Source organism: Theropithecus gelada, chromosome 3 (assembly GCF_003255815.1).
Source record: "Theropithecus gelada isolate Dixy chromosome 3, Tgel_1.0, whole genome shotgun sequence".
NCBI classification, from domain to species: Eukaryota; Metazoa; Chordata; class Mammalia; order Primates; family Cercopithecidae; genus Theropithecus; species Theropithecus gelada.
In genome coordinates, this window is record NC_037670.1 from 116136053 (window position 1) to 116152445 (window position 16393).

Consider the following 16393-nt stretch of genomic DNA (forward strand, 5'->3'; position numbering starts at 1 on the left):
TACTCAGGAGGTGGAGGCTGAGGCATAAGAATCACTTGAACCTGGGAGGCGGAGGTTGCAGTGAGCCGAGATCGCACCACTGCACTCCAACCCAGGCCATATAGAACGAGACTCCGTCTCAAAATAAAAATAAAATGAAAAGTTACCAGTCTGGGAATGAAAGGATCAGTTTAGACACTCAAAGACACAGACCTTCAGAAAGTCAAAGTCCAGTATGACCCTTTAAGACAGAAAAAACCTTTATCACCTCATTTGCTAAAATTCATCCAATATTAACCTTAATCCTATTAAGATCCTAGAATTTTGCCTGAGTTTTCTTTCCTTTCTTTTTTTGAGACAGAGTCTCGCTCTGTTGCCCAGGCTGGAGTGCAGTGGGGCGATCTTAGCTCACTGCAAGCTCCGCCTCCTGGGTTCACGCCATTCTCCTGCCTCAGCCTCCGAAGTAGCTGGGACTATAGGCGCCCACTACCGCGCCCAGCTAATTTTTTTTTTTTTTTTTTTTTGTATTTTTAGTAGAGATGGAGTTTCACCGTGTTAGCCAGGATGGTCTCGACCTCCTGACCTTGTGATCCGCCCGCCTCAGCCTCCCAAAGTGCTGGGATTACAGGCGTGAGCTACTGTGCCTGGCCTTTGCCTGAGATTTCTAATTTCCCAATCATCTAATCAGTGTACAAGGTAGGAAAGTATCTCCAGATTCTTAATGCAAATTTCTATTCCTTTAATAACATTCATTCTGTTGAAACAGCATCTGTATCGCTCAGGAACAATTTTAACTGTGTGGTTTGCATGGGTGTTCTGTAATAACATTCTTAATTGTTACACTTGTCCATACAAACTTACGTAGCTCCCCAAGATTCATAATCAAGAAACTGCTGTCATCTGGAGGACATTCCAACATTACAGTGAGCAGTCAATGAGCAGTTCCACTAGGACAGGGGAGTCTTATACGCTGGGAACTTTATACTAGACTGCTAATCGGAGAAACCTGAAAGTTTTGCCAGTCCACAAAAGGTTAAAACAAATGGTTTTTCATTAACGATAAACAGCTGGTAATAATGTTAATCTTGGTGCTAACAGAAGGGTTTAACTTTTCCAAAATGAAAAATTTAAATGATTACACAGTAGAAAGTAGTAGTTACAAATTTTTCCTTCTATGCCAGTTTAGGGTTTTCACTTACCCCTCCCAGATCCTTAATGTCCTTTTGCAGTTTTTCAGATATGGTGACAGAAGGTAAGTCAAGGTAAAATACTTTTCCCCAAAGTGGCTTATATTTGGATTTTTCTGGCCTGTTATCAGTTTTCAGAGATTTCAAAGATGGTCTGTTTTTTTCATTTTTGACTTGGATTCCACCTGCTATTAAAGATGTTTAGAATCAGATGTTTTACACAGACACTTGTACTATTTTTAAAACATTTCATTATACAATATTACAAAATAAAAATCCTTACAATCCTACCAGTTTATTAGCACTGAAATGTATTTCTTTGTAGCACTACTTAGGATAGAGGCAAAATGCTCTATATATTTTCACAGACCGCATATTGTAAAATAATAGTTGACTCAGCAAGAAATATTCTTGTATTTATTCCTGAGGCACGGGACTATATAAAACTCCTTTGAAAGATTTTCTTCTTTAGGATGTAAACTCCATGGGGGTATTTAATACTCAACTACTTATTGAGCATCTGCCATTCTGCTGAACATTCAAAACTGGTGTTTAAACTTCATTTAGCGATGAAAGAATCCTGTTACCCAGAATAACCTAGTCAAGGGTTTCAGACTGCTCAAGTTTTAGTTTCATATAAAGTTTGTCTGCATGTTAACAACTAAATGGTCCATTTCACATACAATTTGTCTATGTATTAGGAATTTAACGGTCCATTACGAAGAACTAAACCTTTCATTTCATTATTTTCATTAAAAACAGATCTGAGATCCGAGCAACTGCTTTAAAAATTAATTTTTCAAACGCAACCTATTCTTAAATTGGTAATTACTACACATATACAAATACCTGTACAAAAAACTTAGGTGGTGGAATGTTTCACCAAATAAAGTGATTGAAAATGGAAATGTGCTTTTGTTTCCCTGTTTGTAATGTTGAAACCAGCAATGGGATGTTTGAAATACAAATGCTTTCCCCCAACTTATGAGGAAGGGAAAATAAACTTTCAAGGGTTAAGACCAAAAATCCACCCACAATCACTCAATCTAATACCGAAGCGAAAAGCGACGAGCGTGTCTGACTTTAAACTGAGGATGCTGTCCGTCGCCTCCAAGGGCCCGGGCGAAGGCGCAACATCTGCGGAAGCCCGGCAGAAGAGAGCACGGCAGCCCCAGCGAGGTCCCGGATCTGCACATTGTTTGCTAGTTTTCAACCGAAGGCACGACCGGGAATGAATCTGGGACCGCCGCTGTAAAGGGCAGAGCGCTCGAGGGGCCGGGCCGGAATCCGTTCCTTCTTAGACAAAACACTGAAGGAGCCCCTTCCTTCAGACCCCAGAGGAGGGCGGTCAGAAAAAAAAAGCGGAGGAACCGGCGGGAGAAGTCTGAAGAATCAATGGTGGAACCACGAGGGGAGGAAAGGATTAAAGGGACTGCAGGCGGAGGAGGGGCTTCTTACCCTGGAAATGCCCTTTACTGTGGATCCTCATGGCTCCGGAGTTCATGGCAGTCGCCCGGTACCTACATGCTGGGTCCGGAGAAAGTGTCGCGCTGGGCGGCCACGAAAGCACGGCTTCCCCAGGCCTGTTGACAGGACGGCCGCCTCTCTCCTTCCGCCGGCTACGGCCTCCACGCAGCAGAGGTACCGCGTCTGCGGGTCGGGTTTCCGGGGCCGGATCCGGCTCCAAAGCGCGGAGGAGGAAGGCGCAAAGCACAAACGAGTGGGTTGCGGCGGTTGAAGATTTGAAAACGCGTCACGCGGCCGCGGCGCCGATACGCGCGCCCCGCCCCGTCTCACGCCGCGCGCCGTGCCCCGCCTCGCGCTCGCCCCTCGTGCCCGCCTTCTCGCGCCGCGCGCCCCGCCCCCTCACGCCGCTGTGCTTGTGGCGCCTCGCTCCGTCTCCGCAGGATATGTGTTCCCCTCTTCCCCGCTCCCATTCCGATGCCCTCTCAGCCTCTGACCCCGGCTCTCAGTCCGCCGCTTCAGGTCTTGGCGCAGCCACAGAGAGTTGGCGCGGCTCTGTGTTGACCAAACCTAGTGGATGCAGTTAGCGCTGGAGCCCTGCCCCGCCCATCACCAGGGTTATTTCCGCCTTCTAGGTTTGCCAGGACCGCCGGCCTTCCAGCTGCTTTCTCCCCCAGGTATGCTGATTTTCCACTGGTCGGACGTCTGGGAGGCTGAAGGCGAGGGGCTTCGGCCGATCCCGGACTCAGCTCTGGCCGGGGCCGGAGCCGGGCGGTGGCGGCAGCCGCAGCCCCTGCTCAGCGCGCCCTGGGTCGCACAGCCAGCGGGGTTTTCCCGCGGTCACTGCCGACCCCGCCGGCTGAGGACAGGCCGCAGAGCGACTTGCGGGAGAGAGAGCGGTCCCGGGGGACGTCGGAGGGAGGGTCCGGCCAGGCGGCCCCCGGTCGTGACGGCAGCGAAACCCCAGAACGCGTCCAGGTCACTTTGTGTCCTTGGGTAGTTGGCTATTTGCGCTGCCCTGTTGACTTTTATTGTATACAGAACTGTTTTCGTTTAGTTGTGTGTAACTTTATTTCAACAATGAAGGAGTGGAAAGTAACATCTCATTTTTTTTTTCTGTAAAACAGATTAAAGATCAAATTAAAATGTTGTGAATATATTTTAATTTTATAAGTTGAAACATGCCTCGCCAAAAAAAAATCTGTTTCTTCGGGAGGAAGAGGATGTTTTGAACTATTTTGCGTTCCTCTACTCCAGGCCATAATAGGCACTCCTGTAATGGTTGGTTTTTTTACCTGGTAGCTCAAGGAAGTCAGAGTGTCAACGTTACAGTTTTACAGGTAGGTACCTCAAAGAATAGACAAGGGTGGGTTGTGACAATATTAGCTGGAGAACGCAGAGAACACGTTTGCTAAGGGAAATGAGAGTTTGGTTTTAGACAGGTTTATGTTGAAGGCCCTGGGGCAACAATCATGGAACTATGCTTATTAGACAGTTGAAGGTGTTTATGACTCGAGAGAAATGTCTAGGAAAAGTGGACATGGGAAGAGGAAATAGAGTGATTTGATATCTCTCCAATAAAATATTTCTACCTCAAGGTCTGTTGATTTTAATCATGGGGCAGTTCATTAAAGGTTAACAGATCTTGAGTGGTGGAAGGAAGTGTGGTTTAAGTAAACATATTCAATATTGTAATTTCTTTGGGAACTTATTTTCAAAATATAAGCTACAGAGAGCACAAAATGTTTATATTAACAGAAAGATTTAAAAAGTTGGGAAGCACTAATATATAATGTAGTTAAAGCTTTGGGAGGAAATGAAATTGCCAAGGAGAGCATGTGAAATGAGAGAACTGATTAAAAGCGTGGTTGATGAAATAGTGAAAGAGATGGAGGAAATGCCACAGAATTGGGAAGAGACTGCAAACATTAGAATCATATGGGCTTCACTACTTGGCCTCTGGGTAATTTTGAGCCCCAATTTTAATCTGTTAAAAGGGGGTAATACTTCTCAGGGATGTTGTGAAAGTTAAATGAACATTTTTGAATGCTTAGTACAGTACCTGGCACAGAGGAGAGCTCCTTAAGAGCTCTGTAATTATATCCTAGTGAGCGCTGCACCAGTTCCTTCATCCCCAGGACAGGTAAGATTAATACTTGAAAAATAAGTATTTGATTTTGGCGTTTCAGGTATCATTGATTTCCTTAAGGGTAATTTGAGTGGGTGGCGGAGATGAGTACAGTACTAGATAAAAATGATCAGCTTGAAGTTCAGACAGGTTGAGTGTACTCTTTCAAAAAAAAATTGTTATTTTAGGAAAGTATAATGGAGGGAAGACTTGATCTTTGGAAGGTTTAGAGGATGTGGGAAAGATTTAAGCATGCTTCTGTTGAGAAATATTTTTTCAAAAAAGGAAGTCCATTTTATGTTCTTGTGAAAGATGAGTTGTGTGTCTTATTTACTGTGAAGAGGAAGGACAGTAACATAGTTGCACCCTATGCTGTTAGAATCACCCTTGACTGCACTGAAGATGGTAATTCCGAGCAATAAATAAACAGGAAGTCTGCTTTACTCGATAGTTAGTAATTTTCTAATCTATTATCCGAGGTTAGTTTTTAAAAATATTACTGGAACCTAAATCTTTTAGTAGCCACAGAAAGGACGTGGCTATAGTCAGTAAGGATAGAAACCTCCTTTTTATTGTCCAGTGGTCAGGTCTGTTGGTAAGAGGATGGGGTTTGTCTTAAAGTAGATCTTGAAAATATGCTTGAAAACATTCCTTCAGAGGAAGGGTAGACATTCAAGAAGTGAATGGGGGCGGGGTTATTTATGGTGAGAAACTATGTTCAAGAGTTATATTAGGCAAAATTGGAGAACATTGAGCAGAATCATGATCTAATTAAATGAATATGTGGCTGTGAATCAAGAGAAATGAATTTTATTAATTACCTGCCCTATCCCTAACTAGTTTTATGACCTTGAGCAAATGTTAACCTTTCTGGCAGGGCATAGTGGCTCAAGCCTGTAATCCCAGCACTTTGGGAGGCTGAGGTGGCGGATCACAAGGTCAGGAGATGGAGACCAGCCTGGCTAACATGGTGAAACCCCGGCTCTACTAACAATACAAAAATTAGCTGGGCATGGTGGTGTGCGCCTATAACCCCAGCTACTCAGGAGGCTGAGGCAGGAAAATCACTTGAACCCAGAAGGCGGAGGTTGCAGTGAGCTGAGATCGCGCCATTGCACTCCAGCCTGGGCGACAGAGCGAAACTCCATCTCAAAAAGAAAAAGAAAGTTAACCTTTCTATGCTAGAATTTCCTTATCTATAAATGAAGATAATACTGTTTAGTCTACTCCAGAACTTTCTGTGATTATCAGAGATCTAAATCTGATCTTTCAGATTACCTCACACATATCCAAATATAAATTTTTTATTCTAGAATCTAGACAAATTAATTTTATAATACTTACCACTTTTTTTCTTTATTTTGCCTAAGCCTCTTCACCTGGCTTAGCAAGAATTTTTTCCTGTCCATAGCAAACCTAGTTTAGATTCAACCTTTATCTCCTGCTCATTTGGGTCTTGAATAATAATCATTCCTGTTTGATTCATTTGCCAACTATTAATATGTTGTTTTCTGAAATGTGTTCTGGTCTATTTTTATTATTTAATTTGCACATTTCATAGTCTCACTATCCTGGTGAATTGGAGGGCTTAAGGTTATATATAAGGTTAAATTCTTAGTTTTGCAGGCTAAGTGTATGCAAGGATAGGATTGGTTAGTGACTGTGGCACTGAAGTTAATGTCTCAGGTGAATGTGGGCTGAGAAACCAGGGTAAATTCAGCATTATCAGGCCTGTGAACACATCCTAAGTGAAGGATCAAAAATGGAGAGGCCGGGCTACGTGGCTCACGCCTGTAATACCAGCACTTTTGGAGGCCATGATGGGAGGATCACTTGAGTCCAGGAGTTTGCGACCAGCCTGGGCAACATAGGGAGACGCTGTCTCTACAGAAAATAAAAAATTAAACCCGTTAGACTAGTGCACACCAGTGGTCCCAGCTACTCGGGAGGCTGAGGTGGGAGGATCACTTGAGCCCAGGGGTCTAGGCTTCAGTGAGCTATGATTGGCCACTATAGTCCAGAGTGAAACCTTGTCTCCAAAAAAAAAACAAAACAAACAAACAAAAAAAGGCAAGACAGGAGGATTCAGAATTTGGGAATATATGGTAATGGATGCCTCAAAGCAACATAATTCAGAGTCTACTTGGCACCTCCATCAGCTGTTACAGATAATGAACCAGTTCAGAGGTTATATCTTACATACTGAACTAAATTGTAAATTCCTTTAGGGTGGTATGAGACACATACTTGGCCATGACTATAAAATAATCTATCTACCTGCCTCATTTCCTGCTTTCCTCCTGTTTTGATTGAGCACTAACAATGTGCTATGCCCAGTGAAGCTTGTTTACTGTTATACTCGTAGAAGTCTTATCGTATAAAATTTCAAACATTTATAATCCACATGCAATAAAGTACAGCCATGTTAAACATTTTGTATCTAAATATGAATTTATGTATTCTAATAGATATGTATATCCATGTAGTTACCACTAAAATGAAAATACAAAACATTTTGTCATCTCAGAAGGATGCCTCATTCTTTCCAGTCTCCCTCCTCCCACCAGAAGTAACCAGTCTTCTGATTTTTATTATCATAGAATGGTTTTCTCCGTATTTCAGCATAATATAAATGCAATCATGTAATTTGTACATTTTGGGTTGTAATTATTTTTCATAATGTAATTTTTTTGTGATTCATTTATGCTTTACATGTATCAGTAGTTCAATCATTGTGCGAATATACCACAGTTTATCCGTTCATCTGTTAATGGACACTTGGCTTGTTTCTATTTTTCTGGCTGTTATGGATAATGCTGCTATGAACATTCGTACACAAGGTTTTTTTGGGCATGTATTTTTACTTCTTTTAGAATAGCTGAATCATAAGGTAAAGTAATATTTAACAGTATGAGAAACTATTGACGTTTTTGATTCTCCTTCCAGTAATGTATGAAGCACAGTGTTATTATCACTGGGTGTGAACTGGGATCTCATACAGTTTCAGTTTTTAAAATTCAGGTAAAATTCATATAACATAAAATTTGCCATTGTAACCATTTTGAAGTGTAGAATTCAGTGGCTTCCAGTATATTAACAGTGTTGTACAACCATCACCACTATCTAATTCCAGAACATTTTCAACATAGGAAAAAGAAACCTCTTACCCATCAAGCACTCATTCTCATTCTTCCTGTCTCCTCAACCCCTGGCAATCACTCTTTTGCTTTCTGTCCCTATGGATTTGCCTATTCTGGACATTTCATAGAAATAGAATATGTGGGGCTTTTTGTGTCTGGCTTTTATTGAGTATGTTTTCAAGGCTTATCTATTTTGTAGCATATATCAGGTCTTCATTCACTTTTTAGAGATGAATAAAATTCTCTTGTAGGGATATACCACGTTTTGTTGATCCTTTCATCAGTTGATGAACATTTGGTTTCTTTTTATTTTTAGCTATTATGAATAAAATCTCTGAACATTTGTGTACAAGCAAATGTTTGTTAGACTATTATGTTTTCAGTTCTCTGGGGTATATACCTAGAATTATTACTGAGAATTTCCGGGTTATATTATAATTCTGTGTTTAACATTTTGAGGAACTGCCAAACTATTTTCCATGTGGCTGCAGCGTTTTACATTCTCATTAGCAGTGTAAAAGAGTTCCCATTTCTCCACATCCTTGTCAACACATGTGATATTCTGTACTTTTAATTATAGCCTTCCTAGTGGGTGTGCAGTGGCATCTATTTCTGGTTTTGATTTTCATATTCCCAATAAGTGATGATGTTGAATACCTTTTTATGTGCTTATTGGCCATCAGTATACCTTCTCTAAATATTAGGTCCCTTGCCCCTTTTTTTGAAGGTTTTTTGTTGTTGTTGTTCTTGTTTAATTTTAAGTTCTTTATATATTTTGAATACTAGACCCTTATCAGATATATGATTTGCAAAAAATTTTGTTCTTTTCCATACCTGGTCTTTCAATTTTTTAATAGTGTCCTTTGATACACAATTTTTTTAAATAAAATCTAATTTTATTTTTCTTTTGTTGCGTGTGCTTTTACTATCATATCTAGGGCACTATTGCCAGATTCAGGGTCATACAGATTTATTCTTATGAGAATTCTGTACTTTGCCTACATTTATGTCCTTGACCCACTTTGAGATAATTTTCTGTATATTATGTGAGTAGAGAGTCCACTTTCATTTTTCTGCATGTGGATATCCAGTTTTCCCAACATTATCTGTTGAAAAGACTATTATTTTTATCATGGAAAGGTTTTTAAAACCTTGTTAAAAATCAGTTGCCTCTAGATGTATAGGCTTGTTTTTGGGCTTTCAGTTCTATTCCATTGATCTATATGTCTCTCCTTATGTCAGTACTACACAATTTTAATTACTATAGATTTTTAGTAAATTTTGAAATTGGGAAGTATTAGTACTACAAATTTGTTCTTTTTCAAGATTGGCTATTCAGGGTCTCTTAATATTCCATATGAGTTCTAGGGTCAGCTTATCAATTTCCACAAAAAAAGTAGTTGGAAATTTGGTCACAGTTTCATTGAATTTGTAGAGTATTATCATCTACACAATATGTTTTCCAATTCATGAACACAAGGTGTCTTTCCATTTATTTAGGTCTTCTTTAATTTGAACAGTGTTTTGTGGTTTTCATTATACAGGACTTACACCCCCTTGATTACATTTATTATTTCATTCTTTTTGATGCTATTGTAAAGGAAACTATTTTGTTAATTTCATTTTCAAATTGTTTATTGCTATTGTATAGAAATACAATTGATTATTATATATTGATCTTGTATTCTGCAACTTTGCTGTATTTATTAGCTTTAATAGATTTTTGGTGGATTCTTTAGGATATTATAGATATAAAATCAAATCATCTGTTAGAGATACTTTTACTTCTTTCTTTCAAATCTAGATGCCTTTTGTTTCTTTTTATTGCCTGATGGCCTCAGCTAGAACTTCTGTTATAATGTGTTATCAAAGTGATAAGAGAATGGACATACTTTTTATTTTCCTGATCTTCAGGGAAAAGCTTTCAGTCTTTCTTTTGTTAAATATGATGTTATTTTTGAGTTTTTTTCATAGATGTCCTTTATCAGGTTGATGAACTTCCCTTCTTTTCCTACTTTGTCACATATTTGTGTTATGAAAGGGTGCTGGATTTTGTCAGATTTTTCTCTGCATCAATTGAGTTGATGATATGTTTTTTTTTTCCTTCATTTAATTAACATTGTGTATTTTGTTGATTGATTTTAATGTGTTGAACCATCCTTGTATTCCCCGGGGGTAAATCTGACTTGGTCATGGTATATACTTGCTTTATACATGGTTGTATTTGGTTTACTGGTATTTTCTTGAGAATGTTTGCACCTTTCATACAGAGGGGCTAGTGGTCGCTAGTTTTCTTGTGAGGTCTTTGGCATTGACATCAGAGTAATGTTGTACTGGCTTCATAAAATGAATTAGGAAGTGTTCCCTTCTTTATTTATTGGAAGAGTTTGAGAAGGCTTGGTGTAAATTCTTTCTTAAATATTGATAGAATTTATCTGTGACACCATCTGGTCCTGGACCTTTCTCTCTTGGGGAGATTTTGATTTTTGATAGAAGAGGTTTCTAATAAGTGTATTTAGAAGTAAGCAGACTATTGACTCAAGAACAAATAGACTATACTGGTAGTATTGTCTCCACTTTCATTCCTGATTTTAGTAATTTGAGTTGTCTTTTTTTCCCCCTTGGCCAGTATACCTAAAAGATTATAGATTTTGTTGATCCTTTAAACCACTTTTGGTTTTATTAATTTTCTCTGTAGTTTTTATATTCTATTTTTTATCCTCATTTTTATTTATAGTATTTTTTCCTTTCTCATCCTCATTTTGATTTATAGTATTTTTTCCTTTTCATCTTCATTTTGATATATAGTATTTTTTCCCTCTTACATGCCTTGGATTTAGTTTGTTCTTTTGATAGTTTTATAGGGAGAAGTTTAGTTTATTGATTTGAGAGATCTTTCTTATTTGTTAATGTAGATTTTTATAACTATACATTTCCCTCTGAGCACTGCTTTGCTGTGTCCATTAAGTTTGGGTGTGTTGTGTTTTCATTTTCTTTCATCTGAAGACATTTTCAAGTTTCCATTGTAATTATCTTCTTTGACTCCTTGATTATTTTAGTATATTATTCAGTTCCACGTATTCAAGAATTTTCCACATTTTCTCATTATTGATTTTATGGTTTCTCTTATTTTGGTCAAAAAATGATACTTCGTATTATTTTAGTTTTATTAAGTAATTGTTTTGTGGCCTAACATATGATCTAAAAGAATGTTCCATGTTCACTTCAGAAGAATGTGTATTTTGGTGTTATTTGAGGGGGGGTGTTCAATATATGTCCGTTAGGTCTAACTGCTTTATAGTGTTGTTCAAGTCTTTCTGATTCCTTGTTTATGTTTTTTCTGGTTCTATTCATTATTGAAAGTGAGATGATGAAGTTTCCAACTATTGTTGAACTATCTGTCTCTAGTTCTATCACTTTTACTTTTTATATTTGGGGCTCTATTTTTAGGTGTATATATGTTTATAATTTTTATATTTTCTTGATGGATTGACAACTTGTATCGTTACATAACATCTTTCTTTGCTCTTGTAACAATTTTTGTCTTAAAGTCTGTTTTGTCTAATACTAGTACTACCACTCCAGCTCTCTTACAATTACCGTTTACATAGAGTGTCTTTTTCCACTTTCACATTCAGCCTATGTGTGTCTTTGGGTCTAAAGTCTCTTTTAGACAGCATATAGTTGGGTACTTCTAAAATTCATTATTTTAGTCTCTACCTCTTAATTGGAGAGTTTATTTTATTTAATGAAATTACTCACGAGAGCGTATTTTGCCATTTTGCTGTTTTTTATATGTCATATCATTTTATTCCTCCATTCCTTCATTATCACCTTCTTTTGTGATAGATGTGTTCTGGTGTACCATTTTGATTCCCTTATAATTTCTTTTAAATATATATTTTAGGTATTTTCTTAATGGTAGTCTTAGAATTGCAATTAACATCAAATATATAACAGTTTAGTTCAGAATAATACCAGCTTGGTTTCAATAGTATACACAACTTTTGCTCCTGTATACCTCCATCTCCCCATCCACTTTATGTTGTGATAAATTACATATTGTTGTTATAAATAACATATAAATAGATATAAATGACATAAATCAATTTAGATTTATAATTACCATTTTATGTAATTGTATTTTAAATCATATAGGAAAAAAGTGGTGTTGCTAACCAAAAATACATTAACAATTCAGTTACTAACTAAAAATACAGATTTTTACATTTACTTACATTGTTATCTTTATTGTTTCTTTCTTTTACATTCAACTTATTTGTATCTTTAAATATAAGAGTCATGCTGGGTGTGGTGGCTCACTCCTATAATCCCAGCTTCTCAGGAAGCTGAGGCAGGATAATCTCTTGAGGCCAAGAGTTTGAGACCAGCCTAGGCAACACAGTGAGACCTATTTGTAAAAAATTTAAAATAACAGTAGCTGAGCATGGTGGTGTGTAATTCCAGTTACTTGGGAGACTGAGGCAGGAGGATCTCTTGAGCTCAGGAGTTTGAGGCAGCAGTGGGCTATAATCATGCCACTGTACTCCATCTTGGGTGTACAGAGCAAGGCTCTGTCTCATATTTTCTTTTTTTAAATCTCTGGTAGCCAAGATATAGTTTGATTATTATTTTTAAATTGATTTTGCCAATCTTTGCCTTTTAGTTGTATATTTACATTTATTGAGGTGAGATTTACATCTGCCATTTTATTACTTGTTTTCTGTATTTCATTTACATACAGGTGCTCCTCAATTTATGATGGGGTTACATCCCAGCAAACCCATCATAAATTGAAAATGTCATAAGTCAAAAATCCACTTAATACACCTAATCTACCAGGCATCGTAGCTTATCCTAGTCTACCTTAAACATGCTCAGAACACTTACAGTAGCCTACAGTTAGGCAAAATGGTGTAATATAAAGCCTGTTTTATAAAAGACTGTTGAATATCATGTAATTTATTGAATACTGTACTGAAAGTGAAAAACAGAAATGGGATGGTTGTATGGATACTCGAAGTATGATTTCTACTGAATGCATATTGCTTTTGCACCATCATAAAGTTGAAAAATAGTAAGTGGCACCATTGTAAGTTGGGTACTGTGTATATTGTGCTTGTTTCACTCACTCTTTATTGCCTCCTTTTATTTTAAATAGATATTGTATATTTTAATTTCATTGTTACTTCTAATATATTTTAAAATTTTATGGTTGCTTGCGGGGTTTCAGTTAACATCTTAGTTTATAAAATCTAGTTCAGATTAATGCCAACATAATTTCAATAGTTAATAAAAATTTTTCTTGTATAGCTCCATCCCCTTTCCCCATCTTTGTGCTATTGTCATACATTATATTTTTATATATTGTATGCTCATAACAAATATTGTTTATTGCTTTATGCAGTTGCCTTTTATATCAGGAGCAAAAAGGACTTACAAACAAAAAAGTATACTTACATGCCTTTTATCACTACCTAACTTGTTACTTTTGCTAGTGGGCTCTGTTTCTTCCTGTGAATCCCTGTTACTGTCTAGTGACTTTCATTTTAGCTTGAAGGATTTCTCCTAGTGTTTGTTGTAGGGCAAGTCTGCCAGTGACAAATTCTCTGATTTTCTTTATCTAGAAATGTGTTAGTTTGGGTTTTTTCTTTTAATTCTGAAGGATAATTTTGCTAAATGTAGAATTCTTGTTCGACAGTCTTTTTCTTTTATTACTTTGCATGTTATCCACTGCCTTGTGGCCTCCATGATTTTACATGTGAAATCAGCTGTTAATCTTATCAAGTATCCGTTTAATATGATGAATTGCTTCTTTCTTGCTGCTTTCAGGATTCTCTGTCTGTTTGGCTTTTGTCAATTTGATTTAAATGTGTCTTGTGAAAACTATCTCTGAATTTCTCTTACTAGGGATTTGCTGAGCCTCTTGGATGTATAGATTAATTTCTTTCATCAAATTTGGGAAGTTTTTGGCCATTATTCTTTCTGCCCTTTTCACTTTTTTCTTTCTGGTACTTTCATTAGGTGTATGTTGGTTTGCTTGATAATGTCCCACAAGTCTCTTAGATTCCGTTTTTCTCTTTCTGTTCCTCAGATTGGATAATCTCAATAGACCTGTCTTCAAGTTTGTTGATTCTTCTGCCTGCTCAAGTCTGCTGTTGGATCCTCTAATGAATTTTTCATTTCAGTTATTGTAATTTTCAGTTTTGGAATTTCTCTTCGGTCACTTCTTTGTAATTTCTGTTTCTTTATTAATAGTCTCTCCTTTGTGAGACATTGTTCTTATGATTTCCTTTATTTCTTTTATGTGATTTCCTTTCCTCTCTGAGTGTATTTAAAATCATTGTTTTATAGCCTTAGTCTTATAAATCCAGTTTCTGGGTTTCCTCAGAGAGAATTTCTATTACGTTATATTTTACCTTTGTATGGGCCACATTTCTTTGCATGCCTCATAATTTTTTACTGACAACTGGACGTTTTAAATATAATATAGCAACTCTGGAAACCAGATTCTTTGTCTCTCCAGGATTTGTTGTTGCTTACTGTGATTGCTGTTGTTTGTTTAGTGACTTTTCATAACTAATTTTGTCAAGTCCATATACATTGTCATTTGTGACTAGTGAAGTTTCTATTTCATTAGCTTACTGGTCAGCTAGTGATTTGATGAAAATTTGCTTAAATGGCTGGAATCCCCGCTAAAACAAACAAAAAACTCTCCCAGTCTTAAGTGGTGGGCTGTGTGTATGTGTGTTGAGGGTGGAAATATTTTCAACATTCAGATGGGCTATTTACATCTCTTCCTTAACCTTTACTTTCTGTTTGTGCAGAGCCTGGAGGTCAACCAGAGGTTAGAGCTGAATGCCTTCTTGGGTATTCTCGGTGCATGTGCTCCTTTCTAAGCATGGATGTAGCCTTCTAGAGACCTAGAGATCTGTGGGAGCTTATTTCACAAAACATCTTCATTGCCCAGCTTTTTCTCCCGAGCTCTTCTATGTGTCTTTTGTTTTAGCCAATTTTTATCCCTTGTTCCAGGTGGCCACAACTGATACATTTGCCTTTTTAAGTGTTTTTGACAAACATTCATTGGGTAGTTGCCTTTATAGCCTTGTGGAGTTCTGAGTTTAGTGAAATAAAGGCACAAGTCCCTTTCGCTGGTCCTTAGGCAACCACCAGAGAAGTAAAAATAGACAACAATTCTTTCAGAACAATCTTCACTTCGCTCCTCTGGCACCAGGAATCACCTTGAGCATTCAGGCTGCTCATTAAAAGTAATGCCATTAAAAGTAATGGCAAAAACCACAGTTTACGTTGTCTTCTTTTAATGCTACTTTTTTTTTTTTTTTTTTTTTTTGACAGAGTCTCACTCTCTTGTCCAGGCTGGAGTGCATTGGCACAGTCAGCCTTGAACTCCTGGGCTCAAGCAATCCTCCCACCTCAGCCTTCTGAGTACCTGGGACTATAGGCATGCATCACCATGCCTGACTAATTTTTAAAAACTTTTGGCAGAGACAGGGTGTCCCTATGTTCCCCAGGCTGTAATGTTATCTTTTTTTTATTTTTTTGAGATGGAGTCTCCTGGGTGACGGAGTCACTGTCACCCAGGCTGGAGTGCAGTGGTGCAGTCTCGGCTCCCTGCAACCTCTGCCTCCCGGGTTCAAGCGATTCTCCTGCCTCAGCCTCCTGAGTAGCTGTGATTACAGGTGTGTGCCACCACACCTGGCTAATTTTTGTATTTTCAGTAGAGACGGGATTTCACCATGTTGGTCAGGCTGGTCTTGAACTCCTGACCTCATGATCGCCTGCGTGGGCCTCCCAAAGTGCTGAGATTACAGGCGTGAGCCACCATGCCTGGCCTGTAATGCTATCTTTTTAAAGGTGATATACATATAATCAGTCTTGCCCCATTAGTACATATACCTGTGAGTTTTGACAAACATAGTGTCATCATCAGAATTAAGATTCACAACAGTTCTGTCACTTCTCCACAGCTGTTAGTCTTTTCCTCTTTTTCTCCACTTCCAATCCCTTGGCAGTCCAGTCTGTTTTATTATTTTGCCTTTGCAATAATGCCAGTTAAATGAAATAATGCCTTTTGAATCAGGTTTCTTTTACATAGGATAATTTATTTGAGATTCATCCCTGTTGTTGGATGTATCAGTACTTTCTTCCTTTTTATTACTGAGTAGTGTTCCATTTTATGCATATGAAAATTTGTTTACACATTTCCCAGTTGAGAGATGTTAGAGTGGATTCTAGTTTGGGGAAATTTATGAAGAAAGATCTTACAACTATTTGTGTACAAGTTTTTATATAAATGTAAATATCTCATTTTCCTTGTGTAAATACATTAGATTGAGGGTGTTATATGATAAGTCTATTTAAACACTTTTCTTTCACTTTATTCTCTTAATGTTAACATTTTGCATACTATAGTACATCAAAATAAGAAATTAACATTGGTACAAGACTTTTTCCTAAGCCACACTACCAATTTT

General features: G+C 37.8%; 2 protein-coding genes across 6 annotated transcripts in view; one reads left to right on the forward strand and one right to left on the reverse strand.

Annotated features, from left to right (window-relative positions):
- The window catches only part of DBF4 (DBF4 zinc finger), a 33972-nt gene extending 30791 nt beyond the window's left edge, over positions 1-3181 (reverse strand). For 2 of the 4 annotated variants that reach the window (XM_025379803.1, XM_025379804.1), the window contains exons 1-2: positions 2625-3174; positions 1179-1351 (exon numbers count right to left, since the gene is read on the reverse strand). Coding sequence is in view for 2 of the 4 variants with exons in the window: in XM_025379800.1 (XP_025235585.1) it covers positions 1179-1351; positions 2625-2670 (219 nt within the window). In the remaining 2 variants the exon portion in view is untranslated. Of the gene's footprint in view, positions 1-1178; positions 1352-2624 lie in introns of all 4 variants that reach the window. The other 2 variants (XM_025379800.1, XM_025379801.1) reach the window with 2 other exon arrangements.
- SLC25A40 (solute carrier family 25 member 40) overlaps positions 3026-16393 on the forward strand; it is a 55727-nt gene continuing 42359 nt past the window's right edge. The window contains exon 1 of one of the 2 annotated variants that reach the window (XM_025379805.1): positions 3026-3307. The gene's annotated coding sequence lies outside the window, so the exon portion shown is untranslated. The remainder of the gene's footprint in view (positions 3308-16393) is intronic. The other variant, XM_025379806.1, reaches the window with a different exon arrangement.